The sequence below is a fragment of the Gekko japonicus genome, unplaced genomic scaffold (genome assembly GCF_001447785.1).
Source record: "Gekko japonicus isolate JY-2015 unplaced genomic scaffold, Gekko_japonicus_V1.1 scaffold477, whole genome shotgun sequence".
Classification (NCBI taxonomy): domain Eukaryota; kingdom Metazoa; phylum Chordata; class Lepidosauria; order Squamata; family Gekkonidae; genus Gekko; species Gekko japonicus.
The window spans coordinates 626,812-645,711 of NW_015174289.1; the positions used below are offsets into that span (position 1 = coordinate 626,812).

General features: G+C 44.0%; 2 protein-coding genes across 2 annotated transcripts in view; one reads left to right on the plus strand and one right to left on the minus strand.

Moving 5' to 3' along the window:
• The window catches only part of VPRBP (Vpr (HIV-1) binding protein), a 71,896-nt gene extending 60,715 nt beyond the window's left edge, over window positions 1–11,181 (plus strand). The window contains 2 exon segments of the mRNA XM_015424022.1: window positions 1,994–2,249; window positions 10,248–11,181. Of these exon segments, the coding sequence (XP_015279508.1) occupies window positions 1,994–2,249; window positions 10,248–10,306 (315 nt within the window). The 3' untranslated portion in view covers window positions 10,307–11,181.
• Window positions 11,182–16,239: 5,058 nt separating this feature from the next.
• The window catches only part of RBM15B (RNA binding motif protein 15B), a 2,970-nt gene continuing 309 nt past the window's right edge, over window positions 16,240–18,900 (minus strand). The window contains exon 2 of the mRNA XM_015424015.1: window positions 16,240–18,896. Within this exon, the coding sequence (XP_015279501.1) occupies window positions 16,498–18,896 (2,399 nt within the window). The 3' untranslated portion in view covers window positions 16,240–16,497. The remainder of the gene's footprint in view (window positions 18,897–18,900) is intronic.

Sequence of the window (18,900 nt, forward strand, 5' to 3'; positions counted from 1 at the left end):
CTCTGTGCAAAACACTGGATAGCCCCCAACCCCCTTCTGGCATTCTGGCTTCATAATTCTTTTAAAATAGGTAAATATAATCCCCCTTTTAAAACCCTTTGTATTTATGTGGTTTTTCTTGTCGAAGTCAAATTATTTTACGGGGAAGACAAAGAGCCTAGGGCCTTGGCTTTCTGGCTCTTCTTGGGCTTCTCACAGAGCCCCTAGTCCAAGAGTCCCTAGGCTACTCATGCCTCTGCCAAGAAAAACCCTTTGTATTTATGTGGTTTTTCTTGTCGAAGTCAAATTATTTTACAGGGAAGCCAAAGAGCCTAGGGCCTTGGCTTTCTGGCTCTTCTTGGGCTTCTCACAGAGCCCCTAGTCCAAGAGTCCCTAGGCTACTCATGCCTCTGCCAAGGTGCTTTCTCAAATACTGAATTGCAGTCAATCACAGTCAAACAATGCCCCTTCCTCTCCCTCTCTCAAGCAGCCAGGACTCTGCAACAACTCTAAGCGCTGTCACTCACTCCCAGACCAGTTCTCCCACACAATATCCTCAGCTGAATCACCTCAGCTGAAAGAAAGTTAAAAAACACTCACTCCTCTGTCTCCTGCTCCTGCTCAGAGCTCAGCTGGGTCTCATCAGTTCCGTTGTACAGATGGAAGTGAAATTTCAGGTATACAGCAGTATTTGGAGATATGTTTTTCCCATAAACTGAAACATGCTTCTTCTTTGCCAGAGCTGTTCCTGATTTCCATGTGCCTGTGAGCAGAATGCTTCGTCATGGAAGGATGATGGAAGCTTGTTTTTCTCTTAGCCAATGAAAGCCTGAGCCAGTTGATCTTGATAGAGCATACCTAGAAGATGTTTGTCCTGATCAGAAAGTGTTTCACAGAGTTATTTGTAAACTATGTAAATGTTTGAAGGCCCGTAAGATTTGAATTACAGGCCATAAATAAATCTTACAGGACTGATAGAGTATCAAGAGTTGCGCTTGCTTCTTTAACGTCATTGGACTGTGCTAAGGACATGTGCTCATAAAACCCACCGTGTGGTTTCGGCTTTATGGGAATTTAATTTGTGTAGGGCTGTTGTCTGTCTGAACTCCTTATGCAGCACTCTATGTTGAAATATATAATTAAGTCTTGCATTTCAGTGTGTTTTATTTGCCACACATTGAAACGCAAGACAAAATTGTGTATTTCAACAAGAGTGCTAATGAGCTTAGACAACAGCCTGACACAAATGCTTAAAAATGCTGTGCTGACTAATTCAGAGTGATCAGGCTGATACTGAAACATTATGTACAGCCGCTGATATTAGCTATGTTGATAGTAACCAGAGCCATTTGCTATTATTGGTGCCTGTTCAGCAGCCTCTGTAGCATTCTATAGGTGATGAGCCACTGGCAATGTAACGGGGAGTTTATCACCATTCAGCCTTTTCCAACTGTGCATTGGCCTTCAGTAACATTACCTTTATGATCAAGAACTTTGTCACATTCCATGGAAAGCAGGGAAAAGCAGTTCTAAACTCTGAATGTACATTGGGTTGGTTCCTACAAGCAGACGTCACATATAGTCACAGATCTCTCCACTTCCCTAGTAGACCTCTGAAAGAGGTGAAGCTTGCTGTCATGGGAGTCATGGTGTGCATGACAGCTGTAAAGAGAAAGGATCAGGTGATCACTCCCATTTCCCTCTCATGCTAACAGATCCTCTTGAGTCCGTAAAAACACCCATGGAGAGGTAAGCAGGGACACTGTAGTCCCATTCCCCCTTTTCAGAGCTGCTCCTTGCTATATTTTGTTTATAGTACTTCTCATAACTTCAAGCGCCAGCTTTGTGAATGCTTCAAGAGGCTGCTGGTGGAAGAAGGAAAGGCCTGTGCTTTTGAGTGCAATTATTGTTTGGAAGACCCACACCATTAGTTTGGAAGATACAAATGACTGTACATCTGCACATCATCCTTTCAGACTTTGTAGTTGTTATGGCTGTTTTGATCTCCCTCTAGGAGGAGGAAGAACAGGAAGAAGAGGATGATGATGAGGATGATGATGACACAGATGATCTTGACGAACTGGACACTGACCAGCTGCTGGAGGCCGATTTGGAGGAAGAGGAAACCAATGAGAATGCGGGTGAGGATGGAGAAAATGACTTCTCTCCTTCTGATGATGAGGAATTGGCCAACCTGCTGGAAGAGGGGGATGAAGGAGAGGATGAAGATTCTGATGCAGATGAGGAAGTTGAGCTCATCCTTGGTGATAGTAAGTATATATAGCCCTGAGGAAGCCACTTCTGACATCACAGAAGTAGGAACTGGTTTGCACAAATAAGCCCAGGCCAGTGTGTCAGCTTTCATTCTGTCTTTTTGTCTTGTTCAGAGGCTCATAGAAAAGCCTGCCCCTGCTTCCCCCTCAACACCTTTTTGATGATTTAGATGCAGAGCTTTTAGCTCCCGTTACAGCTCAGGCTGTGGTGTGGGACTCTGGTGAGCCAGCAGCCTTTATTTTCCATAGTTGTTATCCGTGTGCATCCCTTTCTGATAAGAAGTGTTAAATGGTTCACTTCCTTTTTAGCTTGAGAAGCTATTAAAACTGAAAGGTCCCCCAAAATTCTGGAATATCCTCTAATAGTGGTGAAACCGCTTCATTGAGGAAGAAATCTCTCCCCCCCCCCCAATTAAGACACCTCCAGGAAGCTAAATCACGATTTCCCCCTACATTTCCCAAACTTTAATCTCTTGCAGAAAAATCTCTCCCCCCCCCCCCCCCAGCACTCAGATTCCTGAATTAAATGAGCCAATTTATTTAAGGGCAGTTCCATAATCTGGGTTGTAAAACTGATAGCTGGGTGTATATGTCTGTTTCCCCACAGAAAACAGGTAAAGTATGTACAACATAAACACATCTTTAAAAACCTGTCCGGGAACCCTGATTGGGTGGCTGTTTGATTATGTGCATGTCTTTGCACTTGCTGCATGTAACACTTGTGCCTTGTAGCCGTGGGTTTTCCATGTAGATTCTGGAGCTGCCAGTACTTCCCTTACGTTGGTTTCCTGAGTGCCAAACAAGAATATGATGGATCCCCACTTCCTACCAGTGTCAAGTAAAAATAATTGATGAATGGAAATTGCTGAGATTCAGTAACCGCAGTGTAGCTTCTCAGTCTCCGTATATTTGGTAGTGGTCACATTAGACTCCATGGGGCTTATCTGTGAGTAAATATGCTGTAGGCTCAAGCTGCAGTACTCCTCCAAAGTTAGCTGCTTGCCAGCACAATGGAAGGGCACTTGCTTAAGCCAACCCTGCCACCCTCTTGCCCATTTTTCATTAGCTTTGCAAAGTCAGGCATGCAGGTACATGAAGGTAACCAGCCACCCCTTTAAGAATCAGGGAGAGAGCATGTTCATTCAAATGTGAGGAAATGAGCAGTAAGTAAATGATAAAGCTGTGAGGTCACATATGCTTGACGTTCAAGCTCTACCTGCAGATCTACTTTTGCTGTAACTGCCCAATGCTAGAACCCCTGCCTCACCCTCTGGGGTCCATCTACCTCAGCGCTCTCTCTCTCTCTCTCTCTCTCTCTCTCTCTCTCTCTCTTTCCTCTCTCTTTTTTTTGTTTTTGTCAGAAAGTGGCTGCTCTACCTGCAGATCTACTTCTGCTGTAACTGCCCAATGCTAGAACCCCTGCCTCACCCTCTGGGGTCCATCTACCTTAGCTCTCTCTCTCTCTCTCTCTCTCTCTCTCTGAACTCTCTATTTTGTTGATGGCTAAAAGCAGGATGGGGAGTTGGGTTAGTTAAGGAATGAGCAAGGAAAATTATGGGGGAAAGTTGGCTGGTGAAGAAAGGAATACATGAGAGGTAAGGAGGGGGAACCTGACATGGATTTTTTGGTGATGGGGAATAGATGATGATGATGATGATGATGATGATGATGATGATGATTAGTTAATCACCCTATCCCAGCTTTTGCCGGGCTCTGGGTGATGTACAAGAGGACATAATGACATTAAAATATACAAAACATTAAAACTCAGTGTACAAGATGGCATCCTATAAATTTTCTATCCCAATTCTGGAGTACCTGGTCTTTTTCTGGGCAGAGGGAGAGGAGACTCAAAAGGAAAAAAATGAAGAGGAGGGGAAGAAGGATAGTAGTACAGAATGATGTCAAGAGAAGTAGTGGGTTTCAGCTTGCATTGGAACTATGCTGTGAATGCCCTGAAAATCCTGAATTATTCCTCTTAATGGTATATATGTGTGTGGTTGGCAGTGGCTGATTAGTGAAAATGCAAAGTCATCCTCCTACATGTGCCCAGAGATGGTTTCCTTAATTATATCATCACGTATTCTAGGGTTTAACTCTGATGAGCCCAGACCATTTGGTCATAGACTCCAAAGGCAGCAGGGAGGCATAAATTCTATGTGTAATGGGGGGAAAAGGGATTGTTAAGGACTGGCTGGAAGAGTAGATCCAGGTGGTCAGCTGTGTTGGTCTGAAGCAGCACAACAAATTTAGAGTCCAGTGGCCCCTTTAAGACCAACAAAGGTTTATTCAAGGTATGAGCTTTCACGTGCAAGGCACACTTTTTCAAATACATTGGAATGGTAGATGAGGTTCTAAACTTATAGACAGGGATTTAACAGCAAATTAACATGTAACATGATGCTGTTTAAGTTATGCAAAGTGAAAAACGAAATAACTGGTTAAGGTTACAAGGCCAACAGTTGTACAGCAATAACTATGTCAAAATAGCAGATAAATGTCTAAAGGTGTTTTTTCTAATTGTGGGAAGCAACGGAATCTTAATTGTTGAGTCCTGGGCAGCACAAGTGTTGTAATAACTTGTAGTTCAGCAGTTTCCTTTTCCATTGTGTTCCTGAAGTCCCTTTGTAAGGAAGTTATTACAACACTTGGAACAAAAACCTCCCCAGGACTCAACAGAGATATTAGATTTTTATCCCATTACATATGCTAATCATTCAGTCCTCACATATGTATTCTCAACAAGGACTATAAATCCTCTGTAGTTTAGTGTATTTCTTTTTCAGAATAGTATATTAGAATACTGAACGCAAGGAATATTGGGATGTCTGCTGACAACATTACATCCAGCTCAAAATATGCTGTTAAGTGCCCTCCACGCCTGAGAGGAGATAATTAAGATTCTGTTGCTTCCCACAATTAGAAAAAACACCTTTAGACATTTATCTGCTATTTTGACATAGTTATTGCTGTACAACTGTTGGCCTTGTAACCTTAACCAGTTATTTCGTTTTTCACTTTGCATAACTTAAACAGCATCATGTTACATGTTAATTTGCTGTTAAATCCCTGTCTATAAGTTTAGAACCTCATCTACCATTCCAATGTATTTGAAAAAGTGTGCCTTGCACATGAAAGCTCATACCTTGAATAAACCTTTGTTGGTCTTAAAGGGGCCACTGGACTTTAAATTTGTTTGACTGGAGGAGTGATGAAGTCAAGGGAATGTGGATTTGTTTTAGGGTTGCCAAGTGCGACGTACCTGTTCCGCGGGGGACTCCTGGGTGGTTCCGGGAGTGCACGTGCACCGCATGCACGTCACCGGGAAGTGACATTATGACGCCGGGCACGCTGGGGGCAGGGCCACGACCATACAAGGAAAAACCATAGAGTTTTCCCTTGTATAGCCGTGGCCCCGCCCCCAGCATGCCTGGCATGTCCGCGTCACTTCCTGGTGACGCACACTTCGAGGAGGAGTTCCCCCCGGGGCCCAATCCGGCAGCGCTAGGGAACGGGCCTCTGGGGCGGGGGTTTCCCTGCCCCACGGGGGGACTTGGCAGCCCTAATTTGTTTCCAGTTTATGGAATGCTGGCAAAGGGAGGTAGACTGTGCTGAAAACTGTGGGAAGTGGTGGAGCTCTTCCTGCATTAGACCCATGAAGTCTTTCTGCCCCTCTCCTTAATTCCATGTCTCTCAAAACCAGCAGCAGCCGAGGGTGAGACGAATCTTTGCATGCTCAGAGGCACTTTCCATATATCACAGCAAATTTAAAAAATTGCTCGTCATTAGTTGATGATAAAGTGGAATTCTTCCAGAAAGGGAATCATGGAAAATGGAATGTGTTGGGGGCAATGGGGGGTGGGAACTGGTGTAGGATGAAATCTGGGCCCTCTGAATTTGCTGGACCTCAGCAGAGGAAGAATATCTACCTAGTTTTTATGTAAGGTGCATGGGGCTTGGAGATCCACAGGCACTATTTTTAAAATGCTGTCCTCTGCCCCAGGCATGTCCTTTTAGATTTTGTCTGGAGTGGCAGATCTTGCCAGCAGACTCATCTGTGCTCTTCTTCTCTTGTTTTGTTGTAGTGCAGCACTGCTTCTCCGCAATCAGGCTCCTGAACCAGGGGGCACTAGCCTGTCAGGTCTCCAGCGATTTTCTTGTATATCTGTCTGTCAGCCCACTGTGTTCTTAAAAGGTGGTAGGTATTTTGTCCGATCCACCAGGACATGTTACACAGATCGAATTAAAAAAAAAAAAGAATTGTACCTTGATGGACACTTTGTAGTAGTAATTCTTCCTTTTTTGTGCATTACTGGGGAAAATAAGTTTGTGGCTCCAGAGTGCACCTGCAAGTCACTTTGCCTTAGCAGCCAAGGACAGTGATGATGGAAGGAAAGGTGACTGAAATTATTTATAACAACTTTATTGCATGTCCATTTTGCTGGCTCCCACTGGCTCTAGGTAGCTTCTGTCTATAACACCACAATATATAAAAACTGTTTCCTCTTCCTTGTTCTGCCTGTCCGTGTATTTATTTGGAAAGCTAAGCTCAGTGCAGTTACTGTGCTATCTCACAAAGACAGGTGTCCCTTGGGTCTGCTTCACACCCATGCCTGTCCTCCAGAAGGAAAGGCTTTGTCTGCCATTGCTCTTCCAGGTACCTTTTTCACATGTAGACAGTGCTGGAAAGCATCGAGAAAAACCTTGAGGTGAAGGGAAACATTTGCCAGAGGTGGGAGAAGAAAATGGAACAGTGATTGACTGAGCATACGGTGAGAGGAAGTGTGCATGTGGAAGAAACAGTATAGAAACTCCAGCAGTCGTAGGCCTGGCTATCCAGAATTGGGTGACAACATTGGCCCTCTTGTGAAGAACCAGTTGTGATATCAGCGTGCTTGTTGCACCCTGATGCCACACTGTTGAACATCATAAAAGAATCAAGTTCCAAAAGGAGTTCTTCCTCATCTACAATAATCCTCAATGGAAGGTTCAGTGGAAATCCCACAAGAAAAGGCTTCCAAACAGGTTCCATGTAGGAATGGTTAATAGCTGGGCTGTTCTCAATGGATGTACACTAGCCAGATGATTTTGCTTGATAGGGCCTATGGTTTCTGGGCTCTTTTTTTTGCTTTGTCCAGTAGTTTGCTACATGGTTCCTACAGTCTCTCTCAAGTATCCATCACCACAGACTCTGTATGGGTGTGATTCAGTGGAAGAGAAAAGTCACCTGACAGACAGGCAGTACAGCGTATTCATTATTTGGATGAACTGAACTGCTGAATGTTGCGGAGCTGTGACTGGCTCTTCAAGCACAGACCATGTGGATGATCAACACATCTAACTTTAAAAATCACTACCCAAAACAAGGGCTGATATTTGGGGAAACAAAAGGAGAGAGACAGAGGAATTCCAGTGCACATACTTGCAAGGGAACACTGAAGGAGGGAAGGCACAATCGCACCTCATGATGCACAAAGGAGCTGCATCACACCTTATCATCCTTCACTGCTCTGTCTTAAAGCTAATTGAAGGAAGAGATGTGTGCCTTCAGAAAAAATGATGTTGAGTCATAGAAAGAATGCAGATTGCAGCCACTATTGAAACATGTCCATCCAAGGCTGAAAGTAAGATGGTATGGGCTGTGCAGAGTTCCAATAAGAAAAGTGGCTGAAATGGTATCTCCTGTCTTCTGCTTTGAGCCCCCAGAGACAGATGGCACCAGTGAGACATTTGATTTACATTCATACCGGAGGCCATCATGTGTTCTGCGCATTGTGTTGTTGTTCTAAATTTGGCCCTTGGTTTGACATCGCTATGCAAATCTAGTAGGTGTCTTGAGTTTCATCGATACTTTTAAGCCCATCTCACAGTTGTAGTGATTTCCTGTACTTCTTGCAAAAACAGTTATCTTCTTGCCTTGGCTGAGGCTCAGATGATGAAAAGTGGTGAGTAACGTATAGGTCTGTTTCTCCCCTCCCACCTCAACACCACTGTGCCAAACCCCGCCCCCCGAAAAAACCCTAAGATCCCTCCCTCTTTCTTCTTACTCATTGTACTCTGTTTCTGCACCAATATTTGCCAACTAGACGTCCGAAAAAGTTATCAGTGTTTTCTCGACATTAATTTTATTTCATTTTTCTTGTCAGACAGTCTTGGAGAAAACCTCTTAAGATGTCTGCACCCAACTCACTCGACTGAGCTTAGGGTGGCCCCCTAATTCTTTTTTTGGTGTTGTGGAAGGCACATGCTTTGCTGTCATCTTTATGAAAGTGTCTGCTTAACAATGGCAGAAGATGAAAGTTCTCAGAAAGGATTGCCTGCCTATCGGTTAGCACTCTTGCTGCCGTATTTCTGAGCATTGCAGTGGTTCCTTGGTCCTGGGCAGACTTATGCATGTCTCAGAAGCAGGCTGTATAGGGATTTATTTATGTATAATCTACCATTCTCTCTGAAATTCAAGGCAGGTTACAAAATTTAAAAGAATGCAGTAGGAATAGTACATGACATGACATATGAGCAATGCAGTGGTTAACAATCTCTTCCGTCTCTTCAGCTGCATCCCTGTTCTTAGCAAGGTACCCATCAATTGACCAGGAGTATAGATGCTGTTCTGAGAGACAGATTACCGTAAATGTTACCATGAAGACAAGAGGTGTGAATGCCATTCTCTGCTAGGCTTTAATGTTAAAGCCACAAGATGGGGAAAAACCCTCAAGGAATGATACGCTAGCAAGCCTGGGAATCTTGTACTCCAATCTCTTCTACCTGTGCTGATGCCACTAAGCTCCTGTCTATTGGAAAGGTGTTGTTAAAAGCATGAGAGTCAGATCAGAAACAAAGAAGTAGCAGCCCTAGTTATTTCAGTTCTCTGAAGCCTGCTGTATAAAATAAATTCCTACTTGGGCAGCAATTCAGCCAGAAACCCTGATCTCGAAAGCCTTTCAAACTTAGTATTTAAAGCAACCCAAAGTTTTGTTGATAATATGTAATAGAACTAGGCAGACATCTGTGTTCGCATAGGTTATGCAATGATTGAGTGACAAAATGGCTGCTATTAAGTGGCAACTGGTATGCCTATATGTACTTCCCTTGGTAATAATTTCCTGGTGAGACTGGTTAGCCAAAACACAGTACAGATCTATTTATCTAACATAGCATTTTAATCCTGCACTTATTCCAAAGAGCTCATGGTGGCATACATAGGGCCACCCCTACCCCCCTCCGGTGACCTTGTGAGGTAAGTTAGGGTCATAGATAGTGGCTTAGATTCTAACCATGTTTTTCACTAGTGGAAGGCATTTCTGCCTGGGTAGAGGGCTGCTTCTGCGGACTCCCAATTTCGGTAATCACATTAAGCTGCATGGGGGGGGGGATTCAGTTCCACTCATGCCACTTGACTCAGCTAGTCAGTGATTGGTTCAGTATTGTCCAATGAGTTTTAAGGTTTAATGAGGATTTGAACCAAGGATTCTCTGAAGTGCACCACTCTAACCAGTACACCACAAAGGCTCCAAATGATTCCGGTGCTTACTTTCCTCCACAAATGCTTAATATATGCTTCAGTTTAGGAACGAGATCTTGTGATCTTGATGTTTGGATTCTCACCCTGTTCTTTGTCATTTTATTCTTGCATTTGCAGTACGGAGCATTTAGAAACTGCCGTAGTGATTTTTTTTCTGATGTGTTTTCAGTAAGTTACAATGACATCTCACTTGTGGTAAGTGATCTGTTTACACTGGAAAATTGCACCTGGCCTGTGGCAGAAGAGCCCAGTTTGACCAATTTCCCCCCGAAAGGGGCTTTGGAATCAATGCGCTTGCTGGTAGCTGGTTTTCTGGATCAAATACTGCTCAAAGAGATGGCTGTGTGTCTGTCTGGTATTACTGTGGTTACAGTGTTACATATTTGATTTGAAACAGGTTGCCTTATTTGTCATCTCTTGACATTTGGATCTTTGCAGTGTTCAAACAAATAACCAATGTGTCCCCTTTCCAGCTGACAGCTCAGATAATTCGGATTTGGAAGATGACATAATCTTGTCTTTGAATGAGTGAGGAGTAGCCATCCGCAGGATGTTGGCAGCAGGAAATCTCCCTTCTCAGAAGAAGCAAGGAGACCAAATCAAGAGGTGGTATTGAGCACCCTCTCAGATCCTAATTCTCGGGAGAACATCTAAAGAACTCCAGCCCTTCAGTTCTTGCAGTGGACAGATGCAGGTTCCTGGTACAGCCAGAGCTTTCTGACAAAGAGACCAGTGGATTGGGCTTTATTTTCTCTGCCTTCTTCTTTTTGGTTTTTAGGCTGAGACATGACTCTCCTCTCTGTGGAGATCTCTGAAGATATTTCACAATATATTTTCTTTGTATAAAGTTCTTTCCTAAAGAACAATAGTTTTATATGAAACAAACAAAAAAGATTTTAAAAAACAAGCAGGTGTTATAAAGAAAGTATGCTTGTATCTTTCTAATACCTAGTCACCATGATGAGGGATTTTTTTGGGGGGGAAAGAAAGTTTAAAAATAAAAGGGCATTTTTACTGAAAAGGGTGGGGAAGGGGAGTAAGTGAATCATGGTTTGTAAAACTGTGGATGAGTGATATTTTTATTTTAAATATAATTTTGTAATGGAGGTGTTGCCACCTGCTATGAAGATGATCTTTTTTTTGGTCCTTTCAAAAGCCCAAGGAGAGTTTGTGCTGCAGTAGCCATAGGAAATGACTGGAGATTGGGTTCTGTCCTATTTAGAACCTGCCATTGCTGGAGATGAAGGACTCTAGTCTGTAAGCTCCTACTCACCCAGATGACCATTTTTTTTTTTTTGTGATTGAAATTTTAAATCTTTTTTCCTTCCCTTCTGCCGTGTGTGCAAACTATGAACTGAAGGCCTTTTTCTTTAATGTAAATTGTATTTATTAAAAAATAAATAAAATGCAAGCCCTGTCTGTTTATTATTTAGAGCTGCCGTATGTCCCTAGCCCATCTGTGCGTTGCCCTGGATACAAGGGCAGGATTATTCATTCAGGATCTGTGACTGCATTCACGTGAAGATAATTGACAGCATTAGGTATTTCTGGAGGACGGTTTTCTGGTACTGTTAACACGTATTTTTTAAGAACAAGGCCATATGTGAGGCTTCTCCCAAGAGGATCAAGTCCAGTCAGATCACATGAAGGTAGTCCAGAGTTTTTGTAGGCCCTGCTTCTTACTCTGTCCTACTCTCTTGTGATGGATAGAGGCACTCTGGGAAGGGAAAGAAGGATCCCTACTTCTGTTCAGATGAACAAGTTGGGGCGGTACTATTCCTTTCTTTTTTCTGAAGGCAGCTGCCATGTAGCTGCAGTGTTCTTCTGGCAAATGCACATAGAGTGTGCTCAGCACTGTTAGTTTTAAGGACTTCACATGCTTGTAAACAACAGGCAATCAGTTATGTGACCAGTGCTAAGTGCACTGGTAGCCTGTCCTGATATCACCCAGTCTTAACCAGGGCTCTTCCCATTGTGGTGAAAGGTTTCCTTTGTCATAAATGTCTTTAACATTTGGCACAACCAATACCAGTTGATGGGAAAACGTTCTCATTCTGTAATACTAAAGTTCATGGTTGAGTGTCTATCAATACGGAGGCAATGAAATGCAGCAACTCACAGATAAACGAAGGGGTTTCTGTATACTCCACAAGTATTTAGACGTGTATCGTGAATTTTAAAAAGAAAAAAAGTTTCCATCAGACAGCCTAAGTATGTACATGCTCTTTACCCTGCTTGGGCTCGAAATAGCTTTCAAGATTACCCCAAACCTCAGGATGAAACCCTCCCTCCGTGACTCTGCATGCCTAAGCACTTATTCCTTCTAATACTGAAATTGATGGCCAAGGGCAATGAAATAGGGACACACTGACAAGGAAGGGGCTTCTACACACTGGAGTATTCCCTGAGTGTTGGGAGAAGAAATAGCTTCATTGGTTTAAAATAAGGCATCCCTCCCTGTCAATGAAATCTGAGCACGCCCATTGCTTTCTAAGAGAGCATATTGAGGACAGTTGTGAAATATGATGGTGAAATTGGCCTGCTGAAGCCCCCAAGTTTCCAGTAATGTGGAACGGATGATTTGCGTTAGGGGGAATTTCTTAGCCTTCCTGTAGTAATTTCTTGAATGTTCCTGGTGGTTTACATGCTTTCTCCTAGTCATTCTTATAGCAGGCCTATATTATCCTCACCATGCAGAAAAGGGGTGGAGGCTGAGAAATGTGGTGCATGTCAAGCATCTTCATAGGTGGTGGTTGAGGTGAGATTTGAACTGGGCACTTCCTCACATCTGACATTTAGTCATTACACTTTTTGGAATAGATAACTTTGGGTGGGACAGACTTGTGGCTTGTTTCAATTGAATACACTTAGTTGATTTGTTAAGCTGAGCTGCAGAGTCTAAATTTAGTTATTGAATTATGATCTTTCTGGAATTGGAGCACAGGATGTGAGCATCAGCTATGTAATTGGTCATGTCCTAGGCATATATTCTAACTAAGGGAATTTCTGATATACAAAGGCTTTTAGAAGTGACAGGTTGTGACCACTGCATCTCTAGTATTGCTAAAATGTTCCAATATCTGGCCTCCTATCCAGTATAAATAAATGACACGTTTACTAGGCAGAGCCTAGACACCATCTACATTGCAATAAAGCAGCTCTGGTCAGCTTCTTCCAACCTCCCACTGCTGAGAGGGCTATCTTGCTAAGTTTATTAAAGTTCTAGATACAGATAACTTCATTTTTCTATCAGTGAAATTAATACCAAAGGCAAAAAAGGTGGATACTGATGCTACAAGACCTAGATACAGATATCAACATGAAATGCTAACAGCCTGTTCACACTGCAAGATTAGGTATAGTGCAGATTTACTCAAGCCCTTCTTGCATTCTGCCTTCATTTCATTAGCTCTCCCCCCCCCCCCCAATGTGCACTTAGGATAAAATCTTTGCTGAGATGGACTTACTGAGTTTTAGATAGATACACATGCCCTTTGTTTATAATTAACCAGTGAGTCATTCATAGTTTTGGTCATTGGGAAGAAGACTGGTCACTGTGGTGAATGTATTGGTTCTAATGGAGTACCTAATATGCTTGGGGTAAAGTGCCATTGTACTGAGTTGGGATGGCTAATACCTGCACCATTTCTTTCCCTTCTATCGTGCCTGTGTTTCCTGGACTTGACTGTCTGCATTTAGGGTTACACACAAGCAGGGTTCCCTCTAAGCTGAGTTAGTGTGAGCTAGCTCACAGTTTTTTAGCCTCTGGCTCACACATTTTTGTCTTCGCTCAGGAAGGATGGCTCCAAAGCAAACTAATTTATGCAGCAGCCAAATCACTCGCTCAGAACTTTAATGCCAGTAGCTCACAAAGTGGAATTTTTGCTCACAAGACTCCTCAGCTTAGAGGGAACATTGCACACAAGTTAGCTCACTCATGCTACAACAAAATTAATTTTGTGTTCCACGTTTTTGTTTTACATAGAAGCAGCTATAAATAAGTGTGATGTGATATTTACTTTAGAGACAGGAAAAACAAGTGTGCATTTTAAAAGTTAGTTACAATAGCATTTTTAAGGTGAGTAAACTATTGCTACCTGACCTAGTTTCTCTTCAGAAGGGGTTGGAAATCTGGGGGGGGGGGAGAGAAGAGTCCTCTTAAAGCATTATAAGTACTATTTCTTAAAGCTCCCATCCCATCAGGTCTTCTTTGGAAAGTAACTGAACAAATATGTAGAAACAATTTTTAAAGCTATTGAAGTGGGTGGGTGGGAGAAGGGAAAACGATTCCCTAGCTCAGTGCTCTAGGCCCCCTTTTCAGCAGAATGAAGGGCTTCTCATTCAGTGAGACTCAAGCTATCCCATTATCTAATGGAATATAAACAAATGCTTTAGTAACTTTAGACACAGTGTCCTTACTGGAATCTGTAGTTTATTTATTGCTTCTTTTGTCATGAGTTTTGGCTTAAAACATAGGTGTGGCAGTACCAAATTGAATTGTTGCAGGGTCTTGCAATAAGCACATAAAACCAAACCTAACTACAGTCAGAGCCAGGCCTACAGGATTCCAGGCGAAGGTGCAAGACCTGTGGATCAAGCATGTTACAGAGGTGTATCAACAATGATTTAAATATTGTTCAATTATCCCTCTTCAAATCAGCAATTTACTAACACTGAGGATTATAATTCAAGATTAGTAAGGTAGTTCAGCAGTTCGAGACCCGGGTGCCGCATGACGGAGCTCTCGTCTCTAGTTCCAGCTCCTGCCAACCTAGCAGTTCAAAAGCAAGAAATTGCAAGTAGATAAATAGGTACCACCTCGGTGGGAAGGTAACAGCGTTCCGTGCGCCTTGGTGTTTAGTCATGCCGGCCACATGACCACGGAAACGTCTTCGGACAGTGCTGGCTCTTCGGCTTTGAAACGGAGATGAGCACCGCAACTCTAGAGTCGGATTCGACTGGCTTTCGAGCAAGGGAACCTTTACCTTTACCTTAGCCACAAAATAAGACAGGAGTCCAGTAGCACCTCAATGACTTAACAAATTTCATGCTGGGATAATCTTGTGAGAGTTCATTTGATAAATTGAACTCTGAATCATGAAAACTTGTTAGTCTGACTCTATACAGTGCCAACGGATTCCAGTTTTAATGAGTATTCTGCATGTTCCATGATTTCAGTATAGAATAAGAGAATCAGTTATCCTGAACTTCTCAAGATCTTTTTTTTAAATCCTGAATTTATATTATTAGCCTTAATTGACATAGATAGAAGCTGGTGGACTGGTGTGCTGAAACCTCAGAAGCCAGAACTGTAGCCTTAAGCACTCTGCCTAGTTTCATGGCTCTGTAGTATCCAGCTATCCAATTCTTCTTAGCTCCTTTTATAAAACATTTCAGATTCTTAAGACAATTATGCAAGTTTAGCTAATGTATTAATTGCATAATTTAGACACAAATGGTGGTGGGGTCTTTGGTGCAGAATGTGGCATATGTTTACCATACCCACCGCCTCTTGTACCGGGTGAAATCTCTAAAGTCCACACTACTTCACAAAAGGTACTTATACACATTAAAATATACATAGGATTTTCCTATGCAACCCTCAGGTACCTGTTATAAGCCAGTGCTGGTTTCCTACTGTATACAAAAATGACCCCTTTTTGGACATGACTCCGTTTCCTGTGCACTAAGGGTTTAGGAGGGCAGTCTAATCGAAAGGAATGACAGATTGCAAAGTGGACCTTTTGAAGAAGGGTCATGCAATAGCTTGTGATAATCCCAAGGAAGGGAGAGCAAGGAAGAACAAGTGTGCAGGAGAGCCTCTCCTTTCAGCAGACTCCTACCTCTACCTGCCTGTTATGCATAATTAAGGAGATAAACTATTTGGAGATCTTACTACAATTTAGTGTACATGTGTCCACAAAGCATTTTTTCCATTTATTTTAAAGGAACTGATAAACAATTATTTAAATTTGCTATCACGTTCTACTCAAGTGCCTGGTTATCTGTCTTCCTGAGGAGCCTACATCTATTACTGAACAGGATAGCTAAAAACAGCATTGAATTTGCACTATTACATTCAACCCAAAAATAAACACAATGGGTGTGTGTGTCAAGGTATCTGTCCTCTTTTATTGCACCAAGATTTGTTGAGGCCTTTAACTGAGCTTCACTATTCTCTTTGGTTACAAAGACTGCAAAAACTCTTCTTCGCCAAGAGTAAGTTGGTCCAATAAAGGATATGTGGCCAGCTAGCTAACCAATAAGGAATGAAGCAACCCGGCTTCAACTATTAAAGAAATCAAAAGATCACACAACCAGTATAATCCTATCAAACAGCAGAAGGAAGGGCTGTGATGAACTCAAGTAGGCTGAAACAATTACTTGTATCTACTGGGACACAAAACCCGCCAAAGCCAGACCACAGAAACCAGGACACCGCACAAAGTTAAAAATCCATCGGTGAACAAGGCTTTACTGACAACTTCCCATACATTTAAAAAATAAGAACACAGCAGACAGTGTCACGTATTAAAAACAAATAAAATGGGATTCATTAAAATGGTATTAAAATTAATTAGAAACTAATAAAACTAGAATTTTCTTGCAGGTCTTTTGGGGCCCCACTCAAAGTAATTGGCCTTGAAAGCAACCAGGTGGGGTAAGAAACAAAGAAAACATGGAATCAGAGAGAGAGAGAGAGAGAGAGAGAGTGAGTATATGCTAGGCAGTGTCTTTGACTTTCACTATCACCATATGTTCTTCTTCTAACTTTCCCAATGTTCTTAGTGCAGACTGGAGGTACTGCTGAGAGAATTCACAAGGAGGGAAAGCATAAAGCATGCCAGTGCTGTCTCTGCCCTTTGCCCCTCCCACAGGAAGGCTGATCACCCCAGCAGCCTGTTTCTGTTTCAAGTAAGAGACCAGATTCCTGAGAAGCCGTCTTTGCAAGCCAGGCTCCACCAGAGGGAAGGTCCCTTCGGCACCTGCCCCTCCTTGGGCAGCCTGGGTAGCCAGCAGTACAGCGTAGCCGTTAGGGCTTCCTTGCTTGATACGTCGAGTTACTTCATCCAGCTTGGGCTGGTCAAGTCGAAGTCTCTGGGCGATCTTGAGCTGTGTTAGCTTTCCACCAGACGAGTGGTCTTTCAGAAGTCCATTGATGACTCCCAAGTCCCCTTCAAGGATATGCATAGATGTAGGGAAGCAACTGTTTTTCAGGACAAGTAGCCCATTCCAGGCAAGCTGCAATGTGTGGGCATAATCTGACAAGCTTTTTAGTTTTTTTGTTTCAGATTTTGACTCTTCAGGAGTCTTTGATTCAGACTCACCAGTTCGATGATTGCGTTCGCTGTCCCTTTTTTTAGGCTGAGGAGGATCAGATGCTTCACGATGCGGCTTCTCCTCTGATGCATGCCGGTTGTTCTGAAGAGAGTTATTCTGTTCTTTCTCTGCAGCAGACTCGGTTGTGTGGTTCTCCTTGCGAACCCTATCTGGGCTGCGATCTGAAGCTGGCCCACCAGCCTTTGTCCTGCCTCTGTCTTCATAAGGGGAATGGGCAGTCCTCCCACGGTCACTGGAAAGGCTACGGCGTTTACGCCTTTCCTCCCAAGGCTTGAGCACACTGCGGTCACTATCACTGCCCCAACGTTCTCCACTGCGGCTGCGTGCTGACCGGCTGTAGGTCTCTGCATTATTTCTGCGCTCAGCATTTTTCACAGGGCTGGCCCAATCTGCCTCTAGAAAGCTCCTTTCCCTGTCTGAGTAGAGGAGATGAGGAGGAGTCCTGTCTCTGACCCTTAAGTCTTGCTCTAGACTCCTGTGTCTGCTGTAGCTTTCAGGAAGCAATTCATAGTGTACAGGCAGTGGTGCAGGTTGGTACTGCTGAGGATATCGTGCCTCCTCTGCTTTGGCAAAGTCCACTCGAAGCCTTCTATCTGGCCCAACCAAAAGAAAACCCTTCATCTGTCCACAGGCAGCCTGGGCAGCATCCAAACTCTCATACTGAATATAGGCAAAACTGTCCCCCTTCACATAGTCAATAGTCCTAATGCTACCAAAGCGGTCAAATTCCCGGGCAAGGGCAGCAAGGGAAGTACTAGGGCCAAGGCCACCCACCCAGAGCCGGGTCGTGGGGTTAACTTTCCCATAGCCAATTTTGATAGGGTTCCTGCCAACAACCCGGCCAGACATGGCAACCTTAGCCCGATGTGCCATGTCCAAGTTTTGGAACTTAAGGAAAGCATAGGCCCCACCTTGGCCCCGTGCAGGGCGCTTGATCACCACTTCCTCAATCATGCCATATTTTTCAAAAGCACGTCTCAGTTCCACTTCAGAAACACCGTGGTCTAGATTACCAATGAAGAGATTCCGGGTGGCTCTCTGATCATCCTCAGGCATGAGATCCTCCTCGGCCACTATGGGGTAGCCGTAGGGGCGGCCGCGTTCATCATATAGCCCATAGTAATCCAGCACCCTCTCCCGCTCCCTGGAGAGTCCCAGAGCAACTGCCTCCAAGGCAAAGGCTGCAGCAGCAGCTTGAGCATGTCGTGGTCTGGGCTCCCTGAGCAAAGGGCTAGCAACAGGTGACAGTGATCGCTGTTTATATGGATAAACACCATGGATAGGGGGCAGAAATGCCAATGGTTCAGGGGATGGGGTGGGTGGGGGTGTGCGGCTTCGTCGCCCCCCTCGCAGGTACACAGGCTCCACCTTGAGGGGGCGATCGAAGAGGAGAAGTTGTCGGGCTCTGGCATGACGCCGGGCATCTCGAGCATCTGCCGGATGCCTGAAGTTGACATAGGCAACGCGGCCAAGATCAGGAGTATGGGAGAGTTTCACGCTAATATCACTGGCACCACCGCTGGCAAACCTCTGGAACTGGCGAAAGAGACCGTCCTCCAGCAGCTGATCAGGCAGAGCTGGGCTTAGGCCACTCACCAGCAGAGTCTTGTACTCACTGGAGCCCGGGGGTTCTCCTGCCAGCCCCACCCCAGCTGCCAATCCCAGCCCGGGCGCCAACAGCAAGGACGGTGCGGCAACCGGCGGGGGTCCGCCCAGCAGCAAGGAGGGCGCCACTACCGCTGCCGGCGGCACTTTGGCCTTGGCCACCCCCAGGGCCAGGGAAGT